General features: G+C 44.9%; 1 protein-coding gene across 1 annotated transcript; it reads right to left on the bottom strand.

Annotated features, from left to right (window-relative positions):
• Window positions 1–234: 234 nt before the first annotated feature.
• On the bottom strand, window positions 235–20,938 carry LHX8 (LIM homeobox 8). Its single transcript, XM_075003474.1, has 9 exons — window positions 20,577–20,938; window positions 19,414–19,667; window positions 18,573–18,731; window positions 13,770–13,891; window positions 10,211–10,431; window positions 9,626–9,729; window positions 3,837–3,932; window positions 2,757–2,940; window positions 235–818 (listed from the first exon to the last, which is right to left on the bottom strand). Exons 2-9 carry the CDS (start codon window positions 19,492–19,494, stop codon window positions 742–744), a joined length of 1,044 nt encoding a protein of 347 aa, XP_074859575.1. The 5' UTR covers window positions 19,495–19,667; window positions 20,577–20,938; the 3' UTR covers window positions 235–741.
• Between the last annotated feature and the right edge of the window lie 1,941 nt (window positions 20,939–22,879).

Below are 22,879 nucleotides of genomic sequence, written 5' to 3'. Positions count from 1 at the left end.
TATATTTGAAATATTTCAAAACAATTTAAGCTTATTGAAGAGTTTTTAAGTTAATTGCCATTGTTGCATGATCCTGAGAAAAGCTGAAGTTTTCTGCATCATTTAGGTGTGATGCACCTAAGTATCTTTGTCTGTAAAACTGAAGATTAAAACTATGCTGTGTTTTACAATTACTCATAGTCGAACCATAAAACACAAGAACTTGAGTTTAGCATGCTGCAACAGAGGGTTTATTCAGCTCATTTTGAAAATATTTGCAAATGAAATTTATTTTGCCAACTCACAGACATAAGCTTTAAAGTATAGGCTATATATAACTCAAATACAGGTAATACTTTTTATAACAATAACTTACAGATACAAACTAAAGAAACTACAATTTCACAAAGAATTGTAAACGTGTTGCACAATTATCAGTCCTTCCTTTTTAGGCAAAGTGCTCTGGATGACGAATAAATTAACAAATACATCACTAGAGTAGACTAATTCCAGACAATACAAAAAAGGCGTTTAATAATTCTTGTAAACAACATAGTTATTTATGCAGAATCCATAAAAGTGTCTTGCAGGCCATCTACACTTACATACTTGGGCAGCAAAATGGTCTTAAATGCTTTGGATGTTAAATAAAAAAAATTAACATTAATATATTTTCAGTGATACCTTAATACACAATAAATGACTCTTAAGGGTACCTCCTTAATAGGGTTTTTTTTTTTTTAAATCCCTGAAGGAAAGGAATTAGGTGTGACTTATTGGCAGCTGTGTCATGGAATGGGGTAGCAAGGGCTGGAGTCCAAGAGCTGTAGGTGAATGAGCTACAAAAATAGAAAGATGTATTGGTCAGCTTGCAGTATTTTCTACTTTCAAAGCAGCTACTTAAAACCCCACCTGCTGTACTAGGATGGCTGGGGCACATGTGAGCTGCACTAAATTTCACTAACTTTGTCAAGAGCTCTTCTCCAGCACGGTGGTACTCACTCAATCTTTCTAAACTACTCTACCCCTTTCAAGAGACTAGTCTTGCGTACTCTGTTTCACTTTCCTTGAACTGTGCTCACAGAATCAGATTAAAAAAAAATCTGTCACCACACTTACTCAGAAATTGTTGGCTGTCATTCTACCAAATTATAAATTGATTGGAATATAAATTTCATTTACATTTCCGCATACCGCATATTTTTCACTTACTGTATTAGCTTTGTCTGAAACCAAAGCTCCAAGGCTGGGGCTGAAGCACGTAACTTAGCTTTGCAGGACCCAGGTAAATGCCCGGTTTGCCACCCTGACACTTGCACCCCACCCCCAACTCCATCCCATGACCCTCCATGGGCTACAGTCCCATCCATTAAAGAACACTCCTCTAGACGAGTACCCCAAAGGGTACACAATCCTGATTTGAGAACCATGGCTCTAGCACAAGCACAAGATGCTAGCCATTTTTAATGGCATTACAATTATCTGCACATTCTTTGCTCTGGGTCACAAGCTTTTAATCCTGTTCCATACCCCATTCATGAATTTTATCCTGCAGCTTGGGAAGAGAGCAGACTGCTCTCCACACAGCAGAAGCAACCATACTAGGGAACACAATATCACCGTTCTCTAACCTACTGACAAATATTGTTCACATTTGTACTGTAGACTTTGATGTTTAAACAATTTAAGTCCCACCTACACTACAAACTGGAACTAGATATCGGTAAACTGGTTTGGAGACCACTGTGTAGCATCAGGTTCCTCTGTAGGTCTACACAGCAAAGTTGTTTCAAAATAACAGCCATTATTTTGAAATAACTATCCTAGTGCCTCCGCAACACAACCCCTATTTCCAAATAACTTTATAATAGCGGTTGGCTTCTTTCAAAATTGGTAAACCTCATTCTACAAAGAATAGAGCACCAGTGGCTTTATTTTGAAAGAGCTATTTCAAAATAGCATCTACACACAGAGCCTAAGTGTTCTTAGCTCTTGCAAAATAGTTTTTCAAAATAGGGCTGCTCTGTAGATGTACCCTTGGACTGCAATGAAGTTGTTATATGTTCTACCAATCTCTAGTACTCCCTTCAAGTCTTCAAATACAATTCCTAAACTAAAAACAGGATGTCTAAAAATCCTGATTTGAAAAATAAAATGTTTAAAGCAAGCATTTCATATAAGTGCAACTACAAATGAGCAATAATTACATTTCAAAATTAAATTTCTCATGCTATATATTAATGCTGGTAAAGTATCCTGTGCAGATCTCTCTATCCAAATTCTCAGGTAAGCTAGTACAACAAAGGGAGCAGCTACAGCACTAGCTAATAGGTGTTGATGTTGTAGAGCAAATACTGGATATGAGAAGTGGATGTCAGATTTCTTTACTATACTATTATTTATATCAGCATTCCTTAAACTGCATTCTGTAGAACACTGTTCTGTAAACAACTCACAGGTGTGCTATGAGCATTTGGGAAAATACACTGATGGTATACAATTTATTAAAACCAGATAGTGTTACTTCTTCATTGCTACGCTACCCAATTAAATTCCTACTTTTGTTTTGTGTGTGTGTTGCTGTGGTGGCGGTGTGTTGTGTTGTTTTTTTTTTTTTTTGAGGTGAGGGAACATCTGACAATTTTTGTTTGGTGTTTTGTGGTCTCACTACACTTAACACTGATTTCTTACCTGATAAATCCTCTTGCTTCAGCTAAAGAAAGCATTAGCATTTTTTACTTAGATCTGAAGAGAATTACAGTAGTTTCAATACCTACCATCCATGTAAGTATGTAGAGCAGTTAACATTGTCCCATTCTGGGGTACATATGCTGAATATGCCATTTCTTCTAACATTGGTGGAGACAGCCTAGAGGGCTGAACTGCTGTGACAGGAGCAGTGGATGAATGATTAGGACTAACATGCTTCTTATGGCGTGCTCTACAGTTTTGAAACCACACCTGAAAAGGAAAATGCAAATCATGTTTTTATTAAATTGTCAAAATTAAAAAAACCTTCCAAGCTTATAGTTCAGATGACGATGAATTCAGCCTCAGGGTCATCTAGCACATGAAGCCATAAAATATCCTTGGTATGCTGGGGGGGGGGGGGGGGGGGGTGGTGTGTGTGTGTGTGTGTGTGTGTGTGTGTGTGTGTGTGTGTGTGTGTGTGTGTGTGTGTGTGTGTGTGTGTGTGTGTGTGTGTGTGTGTGTGTGTGTGTGTGTGTGTGTGTGTGTGTGTGTTTTTGTTTAAATCCTTTAGCCTGGCTTTATGGAAGTCAGCTATTCTTTCAGAAATATCCAGGGAAGTTTGTAAGCCTGGGATGAGAATGTGGAAAGCCTTTACAGTCTGGAACATAGTGGTATTGTTCAATGAAGGGGGTCCCACAGACATGTGGTTTGAGTCTGGATTTCAAATTCCTTTAAGTTTTAGATAGATTTTGGCTCAGAACCCATTTCTTGGTAGTTCAGTAAATATCCTCTAAATTAGCATTTGTGCACTGTAGGGTAGTAGCTCTGAGGGAAATTGCTCAAATTAAAATCAGCAAGTTCTATTTTTGTATCTAGTAAATTTTTATCAACCTAATGTTTTCACTGAAGAGATTTTGAATAAGTCTCCTTTGGGGTCTATTGTATCCCCCCACCCACAGTAGGTGACAAAAAAATGTAGTGTATGTATCTAAAAGATACAGATGTTTGAGTAATCTTTGTTTGAAGGATTTGATCTGAAGCTATGTTTAAATGACCAGATCTCTTTCCAATTAAGGAATAAGCAGTTTTCTTTCTGGCAGTATTAAGCACTAAATTGATATTTTGTATACCTCAGACTGTTAGTGAAATAACTTTAGTATGGTCACCTGTATCACACGCCTGCTCAAGCCTGTTCTTTCTGCCAGTTTTTGGAGTGTTTGTGCATCTGGATTGTTGTCTTGAGCAAACTGTGCTTGCATAACCTGAAAAGGCAAGAGGTTGGGATTTAAGTATTGTAAGGGCTAGTGAAGCAGATATTACAGGCTTCTCTCAAATGTATGGTCATATCTCATGCTCAGTGCGAGGGAATAACCCTCTTTAATCCCTAAGTATGTTGTCCCAGCTTCATCTTTTTAAAAGCAGTATGTTCAGAGAGAGTCCTTTATGCTGAGTAATAAAATGGCCACTTAGACTTGGCAGAGACATTTTAATTTGTTGTGGTTTGCACTGATCAGTGGCAGAAAGAAGTGTAGTTATGACTGCACTAGAGAGGCATTATGGCAGAGAATTCACTCCAGACTAACTTCCATGCTTTTTGTAGATAAAGGATCTAAAGTTTAGACACTAACACGAGTACATAATGGATTTCTATGGTTGATTGGTCTTTCAACCTATCTAGGTCCTGTATTCTAGAGAAGATCCTCACTTAATCCTTTTGCAACTTCACTGAAATATATGTAATTCAAGCCCTTGAGTTTGCTACATTTGCCTTTAATCCAGTTTTGAGGACTTGTCTACAATGTTTCCCGTGCACCACTTGCCCCTGTGGGGAAAAAACCCCTCTTTTCCAAAAAAGACACCTCAGTGTTTATCCTGCTTGGCTGTGTGATTAGAGATAAGAGGGCTTCCCCCTGCCACCCACTCTAATTAGCTCTCCAGATGACTTGACCACCCTTCCCCCTCCCCTTTCAAGATTGAAAAAAGAACGGGTTAACAAAGCACAGCTATTAATCGGCTCTTGGGAAGGCTCCTTTGCAATGCTGTGGCTGTGAATGAGCCACTCCCTTCTGCAATACTGTGGCTGTGAATGCAATGTTCTGGCCTTAGACATCAGAATATCAGTAACACTGAAAAAGCCTGCAGCATAGATAGAGCGCAAGTGGCACGCAGGCTGCCTGTAATAGACCTGCTCCTGGCTAACCTCACTAACAATGCAAGACATAACAGCCTGGGGTAAGGGTGATATGGTCTAATGTTTTGAAAACCTGATCACTTGTTGTAGAAAAGTGAATAGTTTCTTTTGTAAAAGCTGATGGCACCTGAACTTGTATGTTGATTAAGTTCTTCTAGTAGCTTCAGCAGGCAAAGAAGTTTTCACTTCCACCTTTAACTGTGCTATAGGAAGTAGGTTGTTTTTTGCCCTTCAAAAAATGACTGCATGTGGGCGGGTGGCCAGTAATTCATATGTTCAGAGACACTATACAGTGTGTAAAGTACACTGGAGTCCTTTTGTGTGAAAGGTGCTGTTAAAGGGCCATTGAAAATTTTCCATATCTGACAAAGTGAAACTTCATGGCCAGTGGCTGGGGGTTCTAAAATTTCCTTACTTTTAGACTGACTAGTGATGCATTTGCAAAAGCTTTTTCATAGTGTAGAGGAACATGTTTCATAGCCCACCTTTTCACATTTCCAATTCCTTGGATACCTTCTCCTCTTGGACTAAAATTCCAGTGGCAGCTACAGCAATTGTTTCCATTGAGAAGTGTTACACACAAAAAAACCCTCAAAGTTGCCTGAGGTGAATTAATCACATGCCCGCAGTTGGGTATTTATTCAATGCTCCCTTTCCAAGGGTTTAGGTTTGCTTAGTTTGACTTCTCCCTGCTTCCATCTAGCACTCCATGGAGGACAGCCTGTAAATTGGCATAGAGGTATGGTACTGCTAGGAGGACATATTTCATAGGTGGAAGGGGGCAGTTGTAAGTTAGTGTAAAGTAGCAGGGTTTCCTCTTAGCTGTCCAGCTTATACAAGTAGCTCCTTAACATCTTGGAGTGAATCCACAACAGAAGCTATTTAATCAAAGGACAGTCTTAGAACCAGAATCACCTCTTCACTACATCTATAAGCCTCCTGTGTACCACCCTGAGTATAGTCTCCAGTCCAACACTTTAGGCATATAGATAACCCACTCTGACTCACGTAAGCATTTAGCTCTATCACTGGAGTTTGCTTTGATTATAGACAATAACACGTGTAGACTAATGGATGAAGTACTTTGGTGTATGTGTTCTGTTAAAGGGGTTGTGGAGCTAGAATGATTTTTCTCCATTGGATATTGTAACCTCTTAGTCTATTTTTCATTTCCCTATAACAATTCACCCATCCTTAAGGTTTCATAAAGTGAAACTATAAGCCTGAACCTATTCTGTAAATCAAAGTAGCTCAAGGCTAATTTTTACATCAGTATCTGATTTTCTAGTTTCTTCATTAAAAGCCCATTCTGTCACTATTTGTATGGAAAAAATGGTTTCTTACTTGTTAATTGGGTTCTCCATGTCCCAATATGCCAGCCCATATTGTGGGTATAAGTCCTCCTACCAGCAGATGGAAACAGGAAAAAAAGTAAAGCTCTTGTGAAGTCAAAGTTTGTAAAGTGCTTTGAATACAGAGCCCTACATAAGAGTCAATTACTAAGTTATTCCTCCTATAAAAGGCAGTTAGCTGGATGAACCTCTTTAGAGTTTTTTTTTTTTTTTATTAATGCTCAAGATTAGATAATCTGTTCAAATTAACACCCCAAAACATTTGTGAAATCAGTCTTATCTTCAACACAAGAGATGGTAAGAGGAGATGCCTGGGCTGGATGCTACCTCTTACTGTTCTGCCTATTAAGCATGAATTTGAAAAACTCCTTCCTATTCCAACACTGGAGTGTGATGGGTACCAGAGAAAAACAGGTGGATGGATGTAAGCCTAGACTTCCATAAATGCCTCTCAAACAGCTTCCCACATCAGGTCTCTTTAGAAAGACAAAGAGGTGTGCAATATGCACCCACTTATTTCCTTTACATATTTCTCCAAGAGAAACAATCCCCCTATTCCCTCTCCACTTGTCAAATTATTCTGAATGAGCACCAAGGCTATCTGCACCTGCCATCATATGCTGCTTCAATGCTATGTTAAAACCACAGATAATAGTGAAGTATTATGAGCTGTTCTTGGTGCCAAGTATGACTAACTTATTTCATGGCTCTTGAGAGCAGCTTTCTGACTCAAGGAAAGATCAAGAAGGGTGAGGTGGATTAGGTCTTTGAGTCCCTGATCAAAATGTCATACTTAAGAGATGCTGATTTGGAAAGACCCATTAACTCCAGGAGCCAATGGAAATGTTAGTTTTACAAAACAGTCTTCTAAAAGGCTCTGTCCATCAAGGTGAGGACAAAAGTATGGTCAAGTTGAACTGTACAGCAAAAATAATTCACTCCTAAATCTATTGGGCCCTGAAACCTGAAGAACTTTCCTCTCAGTCATCCTGAGGAACTAGGATACCAATCAGTTTAACCTGAGAGGAGGGCTTCAAGGTTTCATTTGCAGCAATGCCAAAGGAGCACTGGTTAGCAGGATTCCCTTGGTGGGTTCTGGCTCCAGCCAGGTCCTTTGCTGTGGATTTCAGCATCTCCTCACTATGGATAGCAGCAAGGAAGGGAAATGTCTACCTAGAACAAGAGTACTCAAGTACTAGACACATCCTTTGTGTTTTGTGCCCCCGCATTGCTGAGATATACATTGCACTTCTGTTTGGAATATCAGCACATGCTGCTTCTACTTGCTGCAAAATTGGTCAACTACAGTTGAGACAGAAGTGCTCCAAAATGTTAGTCTAAGGCACCACAGGACTCCTTGTTCTTACAGTTCAGAGACCAGTCCTTACCCAGAGCCAGTGGCCACATTATGATTTAAGTGCTGTGTGTCCATTACTACTGCCCTATGGCACCACTGCTCTAGGAACAATTCCTAATGCATACTCTCTCTGCCAAGGAAGGAGGGGTTGGATAGATACAGCTGAGGCTGCAAGGAGATCAGTTAAGAGTGGCTACATGTAAAAGCTTGCCAAGTATGCTATAGCAGACTTCTTCTTTGAGTCCAAACACCTATAAAACCATGCTAGAGTACAATAGTGAAGCACTGGTTAGGGAACTGAATTGTACCTGCAGTTTTAGAAAGTCTGCAGTAGAAACATCTTGCTGACCTAAAATAGACACAAATTAATGAGATGGAGGAAAAAAAAGTCAAGCATTTGCCTCAAATTTGTCACCCAGACCAAGTTCCCCTAAAAGGCTTCATCCTACTAGAAGCCTGGCGCACATGCTTCTAAATTCACCTGCAGCAATCCATCCTTCAGGTCAGAGGGGACACAATTTTGTGTCTCTGGGATTGTGGTGTTCACCATTAAAGGCAGGGCCCTACCTGTTTGGTTCTGATCAGAGTGAAAAATGTAAAGAGTGTGTTACATGAGATAAATGGGTAAGTGCAACCTGTAGGATCTGGAATATTTCAATCTATTCCTTCTGTTACCCCTTTAACTATGGGGCTAAAGCCAGATATCTTTAACACACACACCATACAGTTTCTTCCTCAAGAGCAAATGATCTGAGACAGTCCATGACTGAAAAGCTATTTCTTTTCATGTGAAGTTGGTCACTATCTCCCATCAGAGACCACATACAAGCTGTAAATCTGACTAGGCCACAACCAAGGTAGTCACACTGCAGGAGGAAGCCCTAGTGACACAGGAGATTCAGCCAGCCAGCCCCCTTTACAGCAGACTTGACCTCACAAGAGTTTTGATTCATCGCCCCTCACACCACACAGTCTCCCATCTGTTCACCATAAGAAATATATCCACTCACTGAGCTGGTATAGAGGAACATTGGAAAATGTTTCATACTATATAGTACATCCAAACCAGAAGAGCAAATTGTGACAGTAATTTTCACTTTTCTTATGTTTTCAGATACTCTTTCAGCATTTAACTTTACCTCCACCCAACACCACCACCCCTCCAAGAAGAAAAAAAATTTTTTTTTTTTTGCGTGCTGGAATGGATAGAGCTGGGTACCGAACGATCCTGTGGGGGTGGGGGGGAAGTCACACACATTCCACTCCTAATTATAGAGGAGAATGTGCTTTAACAGGGAGAAGATAGATCTGAATGTTTTGGAAACAGAAGTAGGAAAAACAAGGAATATTCAATTGACACTCTTCATTAATACTTGTTTTATAGGTCACTTATTTACAGTCTTCTCTATGCTTAAGCGTTATCCGGGGTTTCTCTTTTGTGGAAGGACTAATTCCAACAGAAAATAGTTCACTTATTCCACATACCCCCACTCACCACATAAAAAAGGGTAATTTGACTGGAGCCAACCTGTGTGTTCCTGTTTATTCTGATGTGAACATAATACTTCTCATTATTCCACCACAATCAGCCTTTTAATGACCATCATGATTGCATCCTCAGAATTGAAATCTGAAACACACACTAGTGTCCTGAGAAATCATATAAAGCACATTTCCCTTGTATTTTTTCATACTACGTAATTCTGAAGACTTCTCTTTATTTTAATTATGCATAGTGATGTCCATGTCTGATTAAATGGATTTCATCAAGCAGTCATAATAGCTCAACATTTTGGTTTCCACTTTGCAGAATTACTATTTGCCCTGAAGGGGGGGGGGGGGAAACAAAAAAAAACAAACTAGAAACATAACTCTTTCATATTAAAATCTGCTAAAGCTAACAATGTATTCCAGAAAAACAACAACTTTAATTTGTTAGGAGTTCTTTTGTGTTCTAAACTAAATACATTTATATCCATTGGAAGCCATTCATCACATAAAATCTTTATGCATTTCTGAACCGTCAGTTTTCTCTGCTCACAATGCTGCCTCTACCTGGAGTTGATCTGCTGTGAAGCTGGTCCGAGCTCTTTTTGCTGGTTTCGGATGATTAACATCTTGTTCTGTTAATAATGCTCCTTCCACACTAATCCCATTCCCTGATGTGGGGGGAAAAAAAGAAATCTGTATGTTGATGATTCAGAGCGATATTAGTCATAAGTCACACTGTTCTGAAAAATTTCTAATGTCTGTTTGCTGGTTATTATGGAACAGTACAATGGGCCCTATTTTATTCAAAATTAGTTGGTATTAATTTGGAGTGATTCCAATGACATCAAGATTTCAGTGACTTAAGGGAGAACAAGATTTGGTCAAGTAGTACATCTACCATGCTACAGACCAACTGGATAAGCTAGACATTACTTCCTTCAGAGCTACAGAAAGTGACTTGAACAGAGTAAGAGTAAATATTGTCTAGGTTGAATGTTACTTTTAGTTGAAATACATATACTTCTAGCCTTAACGTCTAGAGAACTGCTTTTTTTTTTTGTTAATATAAAACAAGATGAAAAAACCAGCAAAATTTAGTGAAGGCTAAATGACAGTCAAACTAGAAATGTAATAAAAGCAGCATATTACCATTTTCAACTTCTCTTTTTAAATTGTCCAACATACAATCATAATGCACTCTACAAAGGACTTTCTCTTCAACCAAAGCAAACTCCTCTCCAGTGGATAGCTGTCTTTTGCAGGAGAAGCAGGCAAAACATGCTAGGTGATACACATTTCCCTTAGCCCTTCGGACCCAGTCAGTAGAATGGATGTGCCTACCACAACGAGAACAACGGGTTCCATACCGTCTGCAACACAAAAGGGAAAACAAAAGGCTCTCAGAGAAGCTAGCCATCCAACACTGGATTACCACCCTAGCAAAATTAGCAACAATATGATGTGTAAACAGGCCATGAGATTCACACTAAATTCACTTACCCTATTCCTTGCTTAGATGACTGTAGAATAATTTGTTTTACTGGAGGAAGTTTTAAAAGTTCATGTACATCAAGTTGCTTTTAAAAAACAGGGCTACAGCTCAATTACAGGTTTAATACTTTCCTTATGGCAAGATGCAAAGTGTAATTAATTGTCAACTATTTATCTTGAGTTCTAGGATACCCCAGTTATTCTAGCATTTAAAATCGCCTAAATTGTTCAGGCAGTCTTCATTTTAGTGGTTTTAACTACGTAGTTCAATTGCTAACAAAGTTAAACAAACTGTATCTAGAGGGAAAGATTAGATTCCACTTTTGTCATCTTCAGAAGAACATCAAATATCCAACTTATTTGGCATACAGAGAATACTTTCCCCATCAGAATCTGACTTTTTTTTGAAGAGGAAAATAATGACCAGAATAGATCTGATGAGCATGGATATTTCTTAATATATTTACATGTGACACTATCTTCCAAAATTCATGCTTAAATTTAAGAACCAAGAAATCTAAACTAATGTATTCTTTTCCCCAAAAGGGAAAAGCATTCAGTTGACTTAAAAAAAAAAAACAAACAAACACCAATCACTATTTTTGATATCTTTCAATATTAAGAGCAGTCAGTGGATTATTTACTTCACAGTTGAATATTCCCTACCTGCTTTTCACTGGAGGGGAAATCTTAGCTCCACTGAAGTCAGTAGCAAAACTCCTGCTGACTTCAAGAGGGTACCAGGACTTGACTTCTGATTTTGTCAAGGGCAAATTCCCCTCAGTTTCCTTTGAAGCCTGTGCAAGTTACCATAATCCATCTCACTGGATCATACCTTAGTTTGCACTGAGTTCCACACTTTCAAAATCACCTGCTTGTAAATTTACACAATTACTGCACCCCACTGCTTACAGCTTTTGGAGATTTTTTTAAAATCATATTTACTATTCTGTAATATTTCTGTGGCATCCTAAATGTCATTGCTTGTGTTACAAGGAATGGTATCTACTCTTTCCTGGAATACAATACCACAACACAACTTAGTAATATTGAACCAGCACTACTGAAAGAGTATCAAACAACTTTAAGGTCTATATTATAGCAAGGTCCTTCACTTCTACTGTGGATGGTTTAGTTGCCTCACTGACCTCAACTGTGAAGGATACTTCCTGTAAGTGCTGTAGTCATTATACACATACCATTATCTACATACAATTACATCATAATAGCTTGGTGACAAGTCTCAGAGGGGTAGCCAAGTTAGTCTGCATATTCAAAAGCAACAAAAAGTCCTGTGGCACATTAAACTACACAGATATTTTGGAGCATAAGCTTTCATAGGCAAAGACCCACTTAGTCAGATTGAAGCTTATGCTCCAAAATATGTGTAGTCTATAAGGTGCCAATGGACTTCATTGCTTTTCATCATAATAACTTGTAACATAATTTTAGACACTTGGTTTTCCCGATCCCTTCTAAAGCAGTCACCGGTGCATAGGAACTACTGAAAATAGCGAAAGTGAAAGACAACCTAAATACCCAGTCTGCGTGAATGTCCATAAGAACGGCCATACTGGGTCAGACCAAAGGTCCATCTAGCCCAGTATCCTGTCTGCCAACAGTAGCCAATCCAGGTGCCACAGAGGAGGTGAACCGAAGACAATGATCAAGCGATTTGTCTCCTGCCATCCATCTCCTGCCTTCAACAAAAGGCTAGTCACCATACATTACCCCTTGCTAATAGCCATCTATGGACCTAGCCTCCAAATATTTATCGAGCTGTTTTTTAAACTCTGTTAGAGTCCTGGCCTTCAGTGTCCTCTGGTAAGGAGTTCCACAGGTTGACTGTGCGCTGTGTGAAGAAACACTCTTATTAGTTTTGAACCTGCTACCCATTAATTTCATTTGGTGTCCTCTAGTTCTTATATTATGGGAACAAGTGAAAACTTTTCTGTATTCACTTTCTCCACACCAGTCATGATTTTATATACCTCTATCATATCGCCCCTCAGTCTTCTCTTTTCTAGACTGAGGAGTCCCAGTCTCTCTAGCCTCTCCTCATATGGGACTCGTTCCAAACCCTTAATCATTTTAGTTGCCCTTTTCTAACACCAATATATCTTTTTTGAGGTGAGCCCACCACATCTGCACACAGTACTCAAGCTGTGGGCGTACCATAGTTTTATATAGGGGAAGTAAGATTCTTGATCTTATTTTTTATCCCTTTTTTAATTATTCCTTACATTCTATTTGCTTTACTGACTGCCACTGCGTGGATGTTTTCAGAGAACTATCCACTATAATTTCAAGATCCCTTTCCTGATCTGTTGTAGCTAAATTTGCCCCATCATATTGTATGTATAATTGGAATTATTTTTCCCAATGTGCATTACCTTACACTTACCCACATTAAATTTCATTTGCCATTTTGTTGCCCAATCACTCAGTTTGCTGAGATCTTTTTGCAGGTCTTCACAGTCTGCTTTGGTTTTGACTATCCTGAACAGTTTGGTGTCATCTGCAAACTTTGCCACCTCACTGTTTACCCCTTTCTCTAGATCATTGATGAATAAGTTGAACAAGGTTGGTCCCAGGATTGACCCTTGGGGAATGCCACTAGTTACCCCCTCCATTGTGAAAATTTACCATTTATTCCTGCCCTTTGTTTCCTGTCTTAACCAGTTCCCAAACCATGAAAGGATCTTTCCTCCTATCCCATGACCACCTAATTTACATAAGAGCCTTTGGTGAGGGACCGTGTCAAAGGCTTTCTGGAAATCTAAGTATAGCACGTCTACTGGATCCCCCCATCCGCATGCTTGTTAACCCCTTCAAAGAACTCTAATAGATTAGTAAGACATGACTTCCCTTTACAGAAACCATGTTGACTTTTGCTCAACAAATCATGCTCTTCTACATGTCTGACAATTTTATTCTTTGCTATTGTTTCTACTAATTTGCCCGGTACTGACGTTAGACCTACCGGTCTAATTGCTAGGGTCTCCTTTAGAGTCCTTTTTAAATATTGGTGTTATTAGCTGTCTTCCAATCATCGGGTACCGAAGCTGATTTAAAGGATAGGTTACAAACCACCATTAATAGTTCCGCAATTTCACATTTGAGTTCTTTCAGAACCGTTGGGTGAAGACCATCCGGTCCTGATGTCTTATTTGCTTGTCAGCTCAGAAAAACTCAATTTAAGAGACTTATTATGTACCTGAAATAATCAAGTTTGCAGAAAATATCTTTATCTTTGATGTAGCAGCTGGTATGTCTTCCTAGAGATGTTCTGCAAACACTGCATGAGAGACAGCGTACATGCCAGCAGAGATCATTTACCTATGAAAGGGAGAAGATGACATACAAGTCTGGTAGCACAAACTGAAGGAGTGCTTTTGATTTAGGTAAATTGCAAAAGTTTGGACTTTTGCCTTGCTACACACACCACAGATTATCAGCATTACAGTGCATAATCAGCACATCAAAATTCTATAAATAATGTTCCAAATTTCAGCTATTTCAATTACACTTGAAGTTAGCTCCTCCTTACAAACATCTGTGGTTTTGTGTTTAAAGCAGGAAGTAGGGGATCTGGGTTCTATTCCTCGAGCCAACCTGGGCTTCTTGCACTTAATTCTGCTCTCACCCCAGTGGAGAAATAAAGAAGAACTTGTACTCGCGTGACATAGGGAAATAGAGGTCGATGACTTTGCCAATCTGCAGAAAGATCTGCTTAACAGAAAAAGCTAAATTCAATAGATGACTCTCACAGCACTTTATATAAAGTACAGAGAACATTGCCACGAATTACATCTCAACTTTGTTTTGCCAAATGAGTCTACTCCTGTAAGTAAATGTGGGGGCTCTGATTGTCAAAGCAGCTTAGGACGTAAATCCCCTAGACAGCACTGAAATATCAACCTTTGTTTCTCTAGTTTAAGATGCGAAATCTATAATGCTGTTTGACTTGGGGCTGGGTCTATATTTAACACTTAGCTTGATCTAGCAAAATTCCTCAACAAAAAATTTCAAGTGCTGCCTGATGTGGTTAAATTGATCTTACTCCTACCCTACTTTTCATTCCCTACCACCCAACCCCTGCAGATGCAGCTGGATTAATAGAAGAATTCTACAGTGGTAGATTTATTTATTTAGCCGAAGTGGGTGCTTTACAGTGCTACTACAAATTAAGTCTTGCATAGACAACCTACTTTTCACTTTGTTATTAAGGGTATCAGCTCTGCAAAGCACTATAAATTGTTAAATAGTCCGTTTAGTGTTTGCCCCACTATAAGCTGTTAATTTCTGTATTGTCCATTTTTATTATTTGATAAAGTGCAGTCCAGATTTTTTACATTAGTCTCTTTATATTTGTGGAGGAAAATAAACTGGTCAGAATCCAAACACCAAATGCTAAGGAGTCCCAATTACAATAAAAGTAACAACTTTATATAGATAAGCCAGCATTTTAATGAAAGGGGCAACCAAACTAGTTCAGAAACGTTCATTGTCAAGGCAGATTCTAATCCCAGATGTCTCAACGAGGTCTTAAAATCCGTTTCCTGCATGCACCGGATTTGCTATAAGCAATGTTGCGTCTTTAGTCAAAGATCAGACTGTTGCCACAAGGGCTGTATTTGACTTACCAAAATAACCCTTAAAAAATGCATATGAAGGATGTTTTGAGGAGAAAAACGTCAGTTTTGTTATACTAAAATTGTGTTACCAATAAGACTGCTGGAAAAATATACAGGCAGTCTTAAGACAGACCAATTTATCAGTACATCACAACGTACTGCTGATCTTCACCTCCAAATACCCCTGTCCACGGTAAGAAACTGCTCTGTTGATGGTGGCAGTCAGTAATTTAGTGGTTCTTAACCTGGGGTGCACGATGCCCTTTCTGGGGGCATGAGACTTTTTTTTTTGGGAAGGTAAATCAAAAAATTAAGCACAGTCATGTAAGTATAACTACTTTGTTTCAAACCTATGAATTTGTTTTTATACATTAATACCTATTTTACATATATTTAATATGTATTTAAAAGTGCATAGGCCCTCCCTATCGCCACTTGATAGGGGTGCAAGAATAAGTTTTGAGAACCAAAGGCGTGCAGGCTCCTGTAAAGGTTAAACCACTGCAGTAATTGATCCTCAACTCAGGTTGAAAATGGTTTATTGCTAATGGATTCTGTATCTGGGCTGAACCAAGTCTCAGTGACTCTAGGAAAATAGTCTGTATAAAGAAAAAAAGTATTTCCCACTATTGCTAACAATGGTTTTGGCTTCACCAGCCTTAGCAAACCCTAGCGTAAATGAACTGCAGGTGTTAAGTACCCTGTCAAAAGAAACCGCTCAGAACAATTTTAAAAAGAATAATCCTTAAACCTAGCAACAGCTCATAGCCCATTTATCATAGGGTTCCTGAAGCTGTAGAAAAAGCTTTTTACAGTTCATACTGAATGCAGTTAATACTGTTTCTATCCACACTTAAATATTACACTGAACACTGATTTAAGCAATCCCTGGGTGACAATCACAGTATTCAATGTTTTAGCGTAGATAGGAAGAGACACCTAACTAGCATAAATCTCATTCTATATTTAAAAATCACCTCTTGCTTAAATGACTATTCATACTTCCAAGTATATTATAGCTTCTACCCAAGTTAGAAATTTGGCAGTTTTCAGACAGAGAAAACTGATCAGAGGAATTTGATTGATCAACGCCGACTGATTCTTTGATGCTCTGTCAGTCTACCAGTCACTTAAATGTACCTTTCTTGGTAATTTGGGTTTTGTTTTGTTTTTTTTAATCTACAGGGAAACAGCGATCTTCTTTACCACTGAGCAAAGCCCATCAGTGAACATTACACTAGTACATATGTCCCCTACCCTTGTAATCTCAAGGCAAATTTGAATGGAAAGGGTGAACAGTGTGGACGTAGAAGAGAAACCGAAAATGCCTCTAGTGCCGCTATCGGTTCTGACAATGTAGTTGTGAGTTGTGTAAGTTGATGTTTATTTATGACACCAAATGATTAAGTGACTTCTTTAAAAAAGTGAAAAAAATATTCTAGCCTTGGGACCAAAAAGCTGGAAAAAGCCATTCACCCAGACGTTAGGATACACTTTAGGCCAATGAAAAAACCCGCAAGCTATATTTAAAGAAAAAAATTTGAAATCAGACTTTTTTTAAAAAATTCAACTCATGATTTTTGAATCCTTGCAACTACACTGGAGCAGTATTACCATTGTAGCTCCTTCTCACTGTACTACTAAGCCATCTCCAACAGGGATATTTATTTCTCTAGCTGGGGAACACTTCTGCAGACTGAAGAGCATGAAATGGCTTATTAGCTACTGACAATGTAACTAGCATGCAGAACAGGAAAGAAAGTGTCCAGTGCCTGAGCTTACCTATTTATTTTTCAAGGAAGCGTTTCCTGAAGCAATGTATTCCTGGAATTCCCAAAAAATGCTTAATTCTAGAACTGAGTAGCATCAACTGTTCACCTTTCCGCTAAAGCCACTCACTTCCTGTAACACACATACTCATGCGCTTAATTTTGCGCATGGGAGTAGTCCCACTGGCAGTAATGAGACCGCACTCATCTGTAATGCTAAGAGCACACACATCTTCAGGATCAGGGACAAAAAAAACCAAAAAAAACCCCCAGAAAATAAAATGGCAAAGCTGCCAGTATTTTCTGGAAGTGGATGGAGAGCAATTGTGTAGAAAGTGTGTCAAGACTGAAGTAAAATTTCATTAGGAAGAATTAAATCAAACTATAAAGCAGATAGGAAAGTTCTGTACAGTCCATCTATTCAGCTCCTTGATTAAATGCATTCCACCATCAGGTCCAACTGCAAGTAGCTACTGCATTTTTAATAATGTAAATCCTATTTATGCTACATGCTCCATTTTTTGGAACTTGAAATATTTTTGCTGAACACTCTTGTCAGTTCTAGAGATTGGCCTAAATTACCGCTAGAGATCACAGACCACCTGGTCTTTTACTTTGTGAATATGCATGGTAAACTCCATGAAGTTCAGATCTCTTTTGAGCCAAAGATATTCAAACTCAAGTTAAGAGCTGGTGATGTGTACCACATTACACATCTGCAATTCGGCTCTTACACAGTGCACTTAGTAGTGTGGCCTCACAGCTGTTAAAACGAGGGATTACCGTATTTTACATAACCCCATGACACTAATAAGAAACAAAATTGTGAATGAAGCATCCCTGCATGCGGCTGAAGTGAAAACCTGAAACTCAAATAGTACAGAAAAGTCTCTCCATAAAACTGGCCCTAGACACTAAATTCTCCACACTGCAAAATATAAAAACTAGCAGTTACTGATTAGCCAGACTGAAACCCAAACATAAAATTAGTTTTTCCTGGTACTTTCACAAAATGCCAAACAGCTCCCAGAAGTTCAGACACTAACAGCCATATGCTCCTGCTGTATAATTTCTAAGTCATTTCGGAACTAGCTCTGCATCAGCAATGCCAGCTGCTAATTCGATTAACCGTACTTATTTAAAAAAAGCAATGACAAACTTTAAGTCAAAGTTATTTTTTTCTAACAGGCGGCCACGCCAAGCTCCCTAAGGGAATTTTGCCGTTGTCTGTAGCGAGGCACCCGGTCACCCCGCGGCGGTAGGATTTTGCAGGACGGTTTCGGAGGGATGCAATCTGCAGTGGCCAACAGACGAAACCGGGAAAACGGAATCGTTACGGGGAAGCAAAGGGGCGACGCTGTTCACCCCTGCCTATGGGCGTGCGGAAGATCTCGATCTGTCCGGCGTGGCGCAGCTGCGGGGGAAGCCAGCGCTCCCAAGCAGTGGGGCTGCCCCACCAGACACCTTGTCTGCTCAAGGCGGCCTGGTTGGAGGAGACAGCGGAGACGCCCCCAGGAGGCCGCTCGCCTCCCGAGAGGAGCCCCCCGGAGCCGGGGCACCGAGCGCGCTCCGCTTCCCAGGCCCTGCGGCGGGGCCGGGTCGGGCCGCACTCACCTTGAGCAGGTACTTGTCCACGATCTCCAGGCCGCAGCTGCTGCATAGGCACTTGCCGGGGGCGCAGCCCGAGGCCATGGAGCGCGGCGAGGAGGCGGCGGGGGAGCGCGGCGAGGAGGACGGGCAGGAGTCCTCGTCCCCCGCCGCCCCGGGGCTCACCTGTGGACAGCGAGGGGCGTTAGCGCGCTCCGGCCGGCCCCGCGGCCCGGCCCCGCCGCCCGCCGCGGCCATGCGCCCCGGGAGCGGCAGAGCGCCGCGCCCCGCCCCTGATGAGGCCACCTGGCGCCGACTGCGGGCGGGGTGGGGGCCGGAGGCTGCGTCCGCCCCCGCCCGCCTCTCCCTAATAACGGCAGCCCCGGGGGCCGGCGCCGCCAGGGGCCACTCGGAGGCTAATTGCCTCCGCCTGCGGCTCCCGGGAGACCGGCCGCGCTCAGGTGCCAGGGCCCCTCCGCAGGGCGGCGCTGCCGGGGGCCAGGAGCAGCAAGCGCCCTCTAGAGCGCCGCGGGGCGGCCACGCCCGCCGGCACCTTCCTTCCCAGGCGCCCCCGCCGCCCAGCCCCGAACCCGCGCGGGGAGACGCAGCCAGGCCAGGGTTCCCCGAGCCGCAGCGCCGGGCTCTCGCCGCTCTCCCGTGGGGCGGCCGGGGGCAGGGAGGAGCAAGCACGGCCGGGGCTCCCGGGCCCAACCGCTATCAGCCTGGGGGAGGTACCGCTGCGCCGGCCGCGCCAGGGCGCCGCTGGAAGGGGCCCTCTCCCCGCTCGGCCACTTGCCCCCGTTGCGGGATGGGGGCAGCTAAAGCCCCTTTCCCAGGCGGGCGGCAGGAGACCGCCGCCCCCGCTCACCTTCTCCGCGGCCGCGCCGAGCGCAGGGACGTCCTTGTCTTCCAGCTTACACACGAACATCTGCTCGCTCTTCCAATACATGGCCCCGCCGGCGCCGCTTCTCACATACCAGCTCCGCAAAGGGCCGCGCCGCCGCCGCCGCCGGCTCGGGAAGGCGCCGGAGCCCCTGGCTAGGGCGCAGCGAAGCGAGGCTGCGAGGCCCGTGCGGAGCCGCCGCCGGCCAGGCGCGTCTGACCCCTGCGGGGCGGGAGGCCCTGCGGGGGAAAGTTTTGCTGTCAGGGGGGTGGAACCTCGCAAAGGAAAACACCACCGAGCCCGCAGCCTGTTGCTGGCGCCCTGGCCTCACCTCCTCGCGTAAACCCGCCTCCGGCCGGGCCGGCGGGTCTTTGCCTCCTTCGCCCCAGCGCACCCGCGCTCGGCACCGACTGGGGGCCGGCAAGGGGAGCGGGAGGGCGGCCCCAGGGCAGCTCTCCGCGCTGCGAGGGCGGCTGAAAGCCGAAGCCCCAACGTGGCGCTTTTGCCCGGTGAGGGCAGCTGCGTCTAATCCCCCCTCCCCCGGCTCGTCCTGCCCTGCCCCGTACCGCCGCCTCCCCCCCAGCAACCCCTTCCCCGGGCAGCCCCACGCTCCGGGGCGCGGCTGAAAAGGGATAAAATAACGGGGGGCGACGCGTGGCCGCGTCTTTCCTCGCGATCGGGCCGGGACCCGCCTGGGCAGCGCCCCGAGAAGCTGCAAAATCTCCACGGCTTCCCACAGGGCAGCGCTTCTACCGAGGTTGTGCGGGCCGCTGCCGCCTACGCCTGGTGGTAACCCCGTCCCCAGCCACCGCCGCGGGACGCTGCCTTTTGAACCCTTTTATTAGACTAAAGCAGCAGCTTCTGACCCTTGCAGGTGAGAAGGTAACTGGGGGGGGGTGTTTCAATCAGAGCCATGTGGCTTCAATTACAGCTGCGTCTTTACCCCTGTCTCCCGCCCCAGCGTTGGTTTAGCTCCGGCTAAAGTGCGCCTGGAACGGCCTGCGAGCAGCTGGTTGCGCCCTGGGAAGACCAGCCCGTCTGCGGGGATCCTGCGAGCAGGCAACGCTCCCGGCGCGGCTCCGACCGCAGGCGGAGCCCTCGGCAAACGAGATCTAGAGGCCAGGGCGAGGCTGCCAAGTCCTAAGTACCTGAGCGCCTTTCGCACCGCTGGCTGGGTAGTTCCCGCCGAGGTCAGAAAGCCGCTGTGGGCCGTTTCCCGGGCAAAGGTGCTTGCAGAGCTCGGGCCCCGCGTAGCTCTCCCGGGGCAAAAAATCGGCCCTTCGAGTGCTCGGACCCTGCCGAGAAGCCATTAGCCTTCGGGCGGATCCCAGCGGCTGTTGGCTCGGCCCCTCGGAAAGGGCGCGACTTAGGGCGGTTGCTCTGAGAACAAGTCGAGAGGCCCGGGGCTCGGCCAGCGCGCAGGGGCTGGGTTTAGCCAGGCCGCCCGGAGGGTGCTGGGCGGCTTCTCCGCAGGTTCGCACGGAGGAGGAAAGAAGCTTCTGCCGGCAGAATCCAACCGAGCGCGGGGCCGGGGAAGGCTGGTGGCTCAGCTTCCCCCGTCGGAAGGCCGGCGTGCCGGGGGGCTGCCCCGCACTGCCTTGTGCGGCTCCCAGGTGTAGTCACCGGCCCGCGCTGGGGGTTTCACGGCGCCATGGAAGGGGCAAGAGGGGAGGCCAATGGGGGTGGCTCTAGTGCCAGCGGACAGCGGGCTCGGCCGGGCCCCGCGCCTGCCCCGTGGCTGGTCGGGATCTTCGCCCTCGCCAGGTGAGAGCCGGGCGCGGCGGGTTCGGCCAGCGACCTCCCGGGCGGAGGCTGCGCTCCCTGCCCCGCCGGGCCCGCAGGCTGGAGAAGTGCGGGGAGGCTCGGGGCGGGGGGTGTTCGGGCTCCCTGGGACGTGCGGTGTCCCGCCCCCCGCCCGGGGCTCAGTGCTCGCCGCTCCTTTCCGCTCCGGCCCGGCTGGAGGCCGCGCGGAATCGGGCCCGCATGGCGAGACGTCTCCCCGGCGGGCCGCGAGACGCGCCGCGCAGCCTCGCCCGCCAGGAGCGGGCGCGCCGCTCCCCTGGGAAGCGGGGCCGGCGCTGCCGGGCTCGGGCTCGGGCTCGGCTCGGGCCGGCCTGAGGATGCTCCGCTGCGCTGCTGGGGGTTGGGGGCGCGGCGGGCACGGAAGGACGGGCAGGCGCAAGCTAACTGCGCGGGGCCGAGCCCTACCGTGTGAGCGCCTGCCGAGGCGCACGCAGCCTCGCCGGGCTCCTCCTCGGCTCCGGCCGCGGGGACCTCTAGGAGCCGCGTGCCTCGGCGCGGTGAACCGAAGCCCGCGTTGCCGGTGGTCCCTGCAGAGGTGGGAGGCAGCGGCAGGAGCTCGGGCTTAGCGCGTTACAATTGAAGCAGTGAGGTGCCCCTAGCTCGACCAGGCGGCGTTTCACACTTGCGCCTCACGGGGACTAACCATATGTTTGGGTCCTGGGAAGAACTTAACCTGAAGGTGCAAGTAATTACTGCGCTGCTGCCAGGACCTCCCCTCCCCACCCCTCCCCTCCCCTCTGCCCCACTTCTCCCCTCCCCCACTCGTTACAAAGTCCCGGGTGGCAGCGGGGTGAAACGAGTCGCTACAAAACTAGCTCGGAAAAGACCCGTCCGGGCGGGGAGACGGGGACTGCGGTGGAGTTCTCTTTCCACGCCGGTCCCGTCCTGCGTTTGACACGCCTGGTCCTTTCTTCGCCCCGGGGGTGAAGGAGCTAGTCTAGTATGTCCTTGCGGCGGCGGCGGATGGGGAACTGGGTGTTAGCTCGAGGGGAAATAACGCTAGCGGTAGAGTAAAACATCCGACATCGGAGCCACCACAATCACTGCATCAGTGGGTTTTGTTTTTTTCACGCGTGCAGAAGTGCCGCGCAATGTCTCTCCATTGCAAAATAGATTTCCCTGGATTTGTCGTTATCACCCAGGGATTCCTTTTAGCAAATATATCGACAGTCGTGCATATCAATAGCACTTAACGTTAGAGACCCCCGAATCAGTCGGGTCTCTTGGCTTGCGCTGCAAATGTCCTTTTCTTCTCAGCTGTTCCACACAACCCCCCTCTTCTTTGTGGTCCTTCGCGTTAATGAACTGTCACTTTTCGGCACCTATCGCAAGGGCGTTGATTGGCAAAGATGAAGTGCTATAGGGAATGTCTTCGCTACATAAATTCCGGTTCTAGACTACAGCCCCAAAGGCGGCAAATAATTTGCTATTTTAAATCGGTTGCAGTAGAATTTCTCCTTGTGAAGAGAGACCACTTCCAGGGCGCTTTTTCTCGCAAGTGTCAGGTTGGGCTGAGCACAGTGTGCAGCATTTTGTAATACATCAAAAGACGCCTTCCCCCCGTGCAGTATCCTATATAATATGTGTATAACCTATTATAGGGACAGAAAAACCCGGTTTCGCTGGTTTGCTTTTCACAAAACTGAAC

Source organism: Carettochelys insculpta, chromosome 9 (assembly GCF_033958435.1).
Source record: "Carettochelys insculpta isolate YL-2023 chromosome 9, ASM3395843v1, whole genome shotgun sequence".
Taxonomy (NCBI): Eukaryota; Metazoa; Chordata; order Testudines; family Carettochelyidae; genus Carettochelys; species Carettochelys insculpta.
The sequence above is the reverse complement of the archived record's forward strand: the minus strand, read 5'-3'. Positions and strand labels throughout refer to the sequence as shown.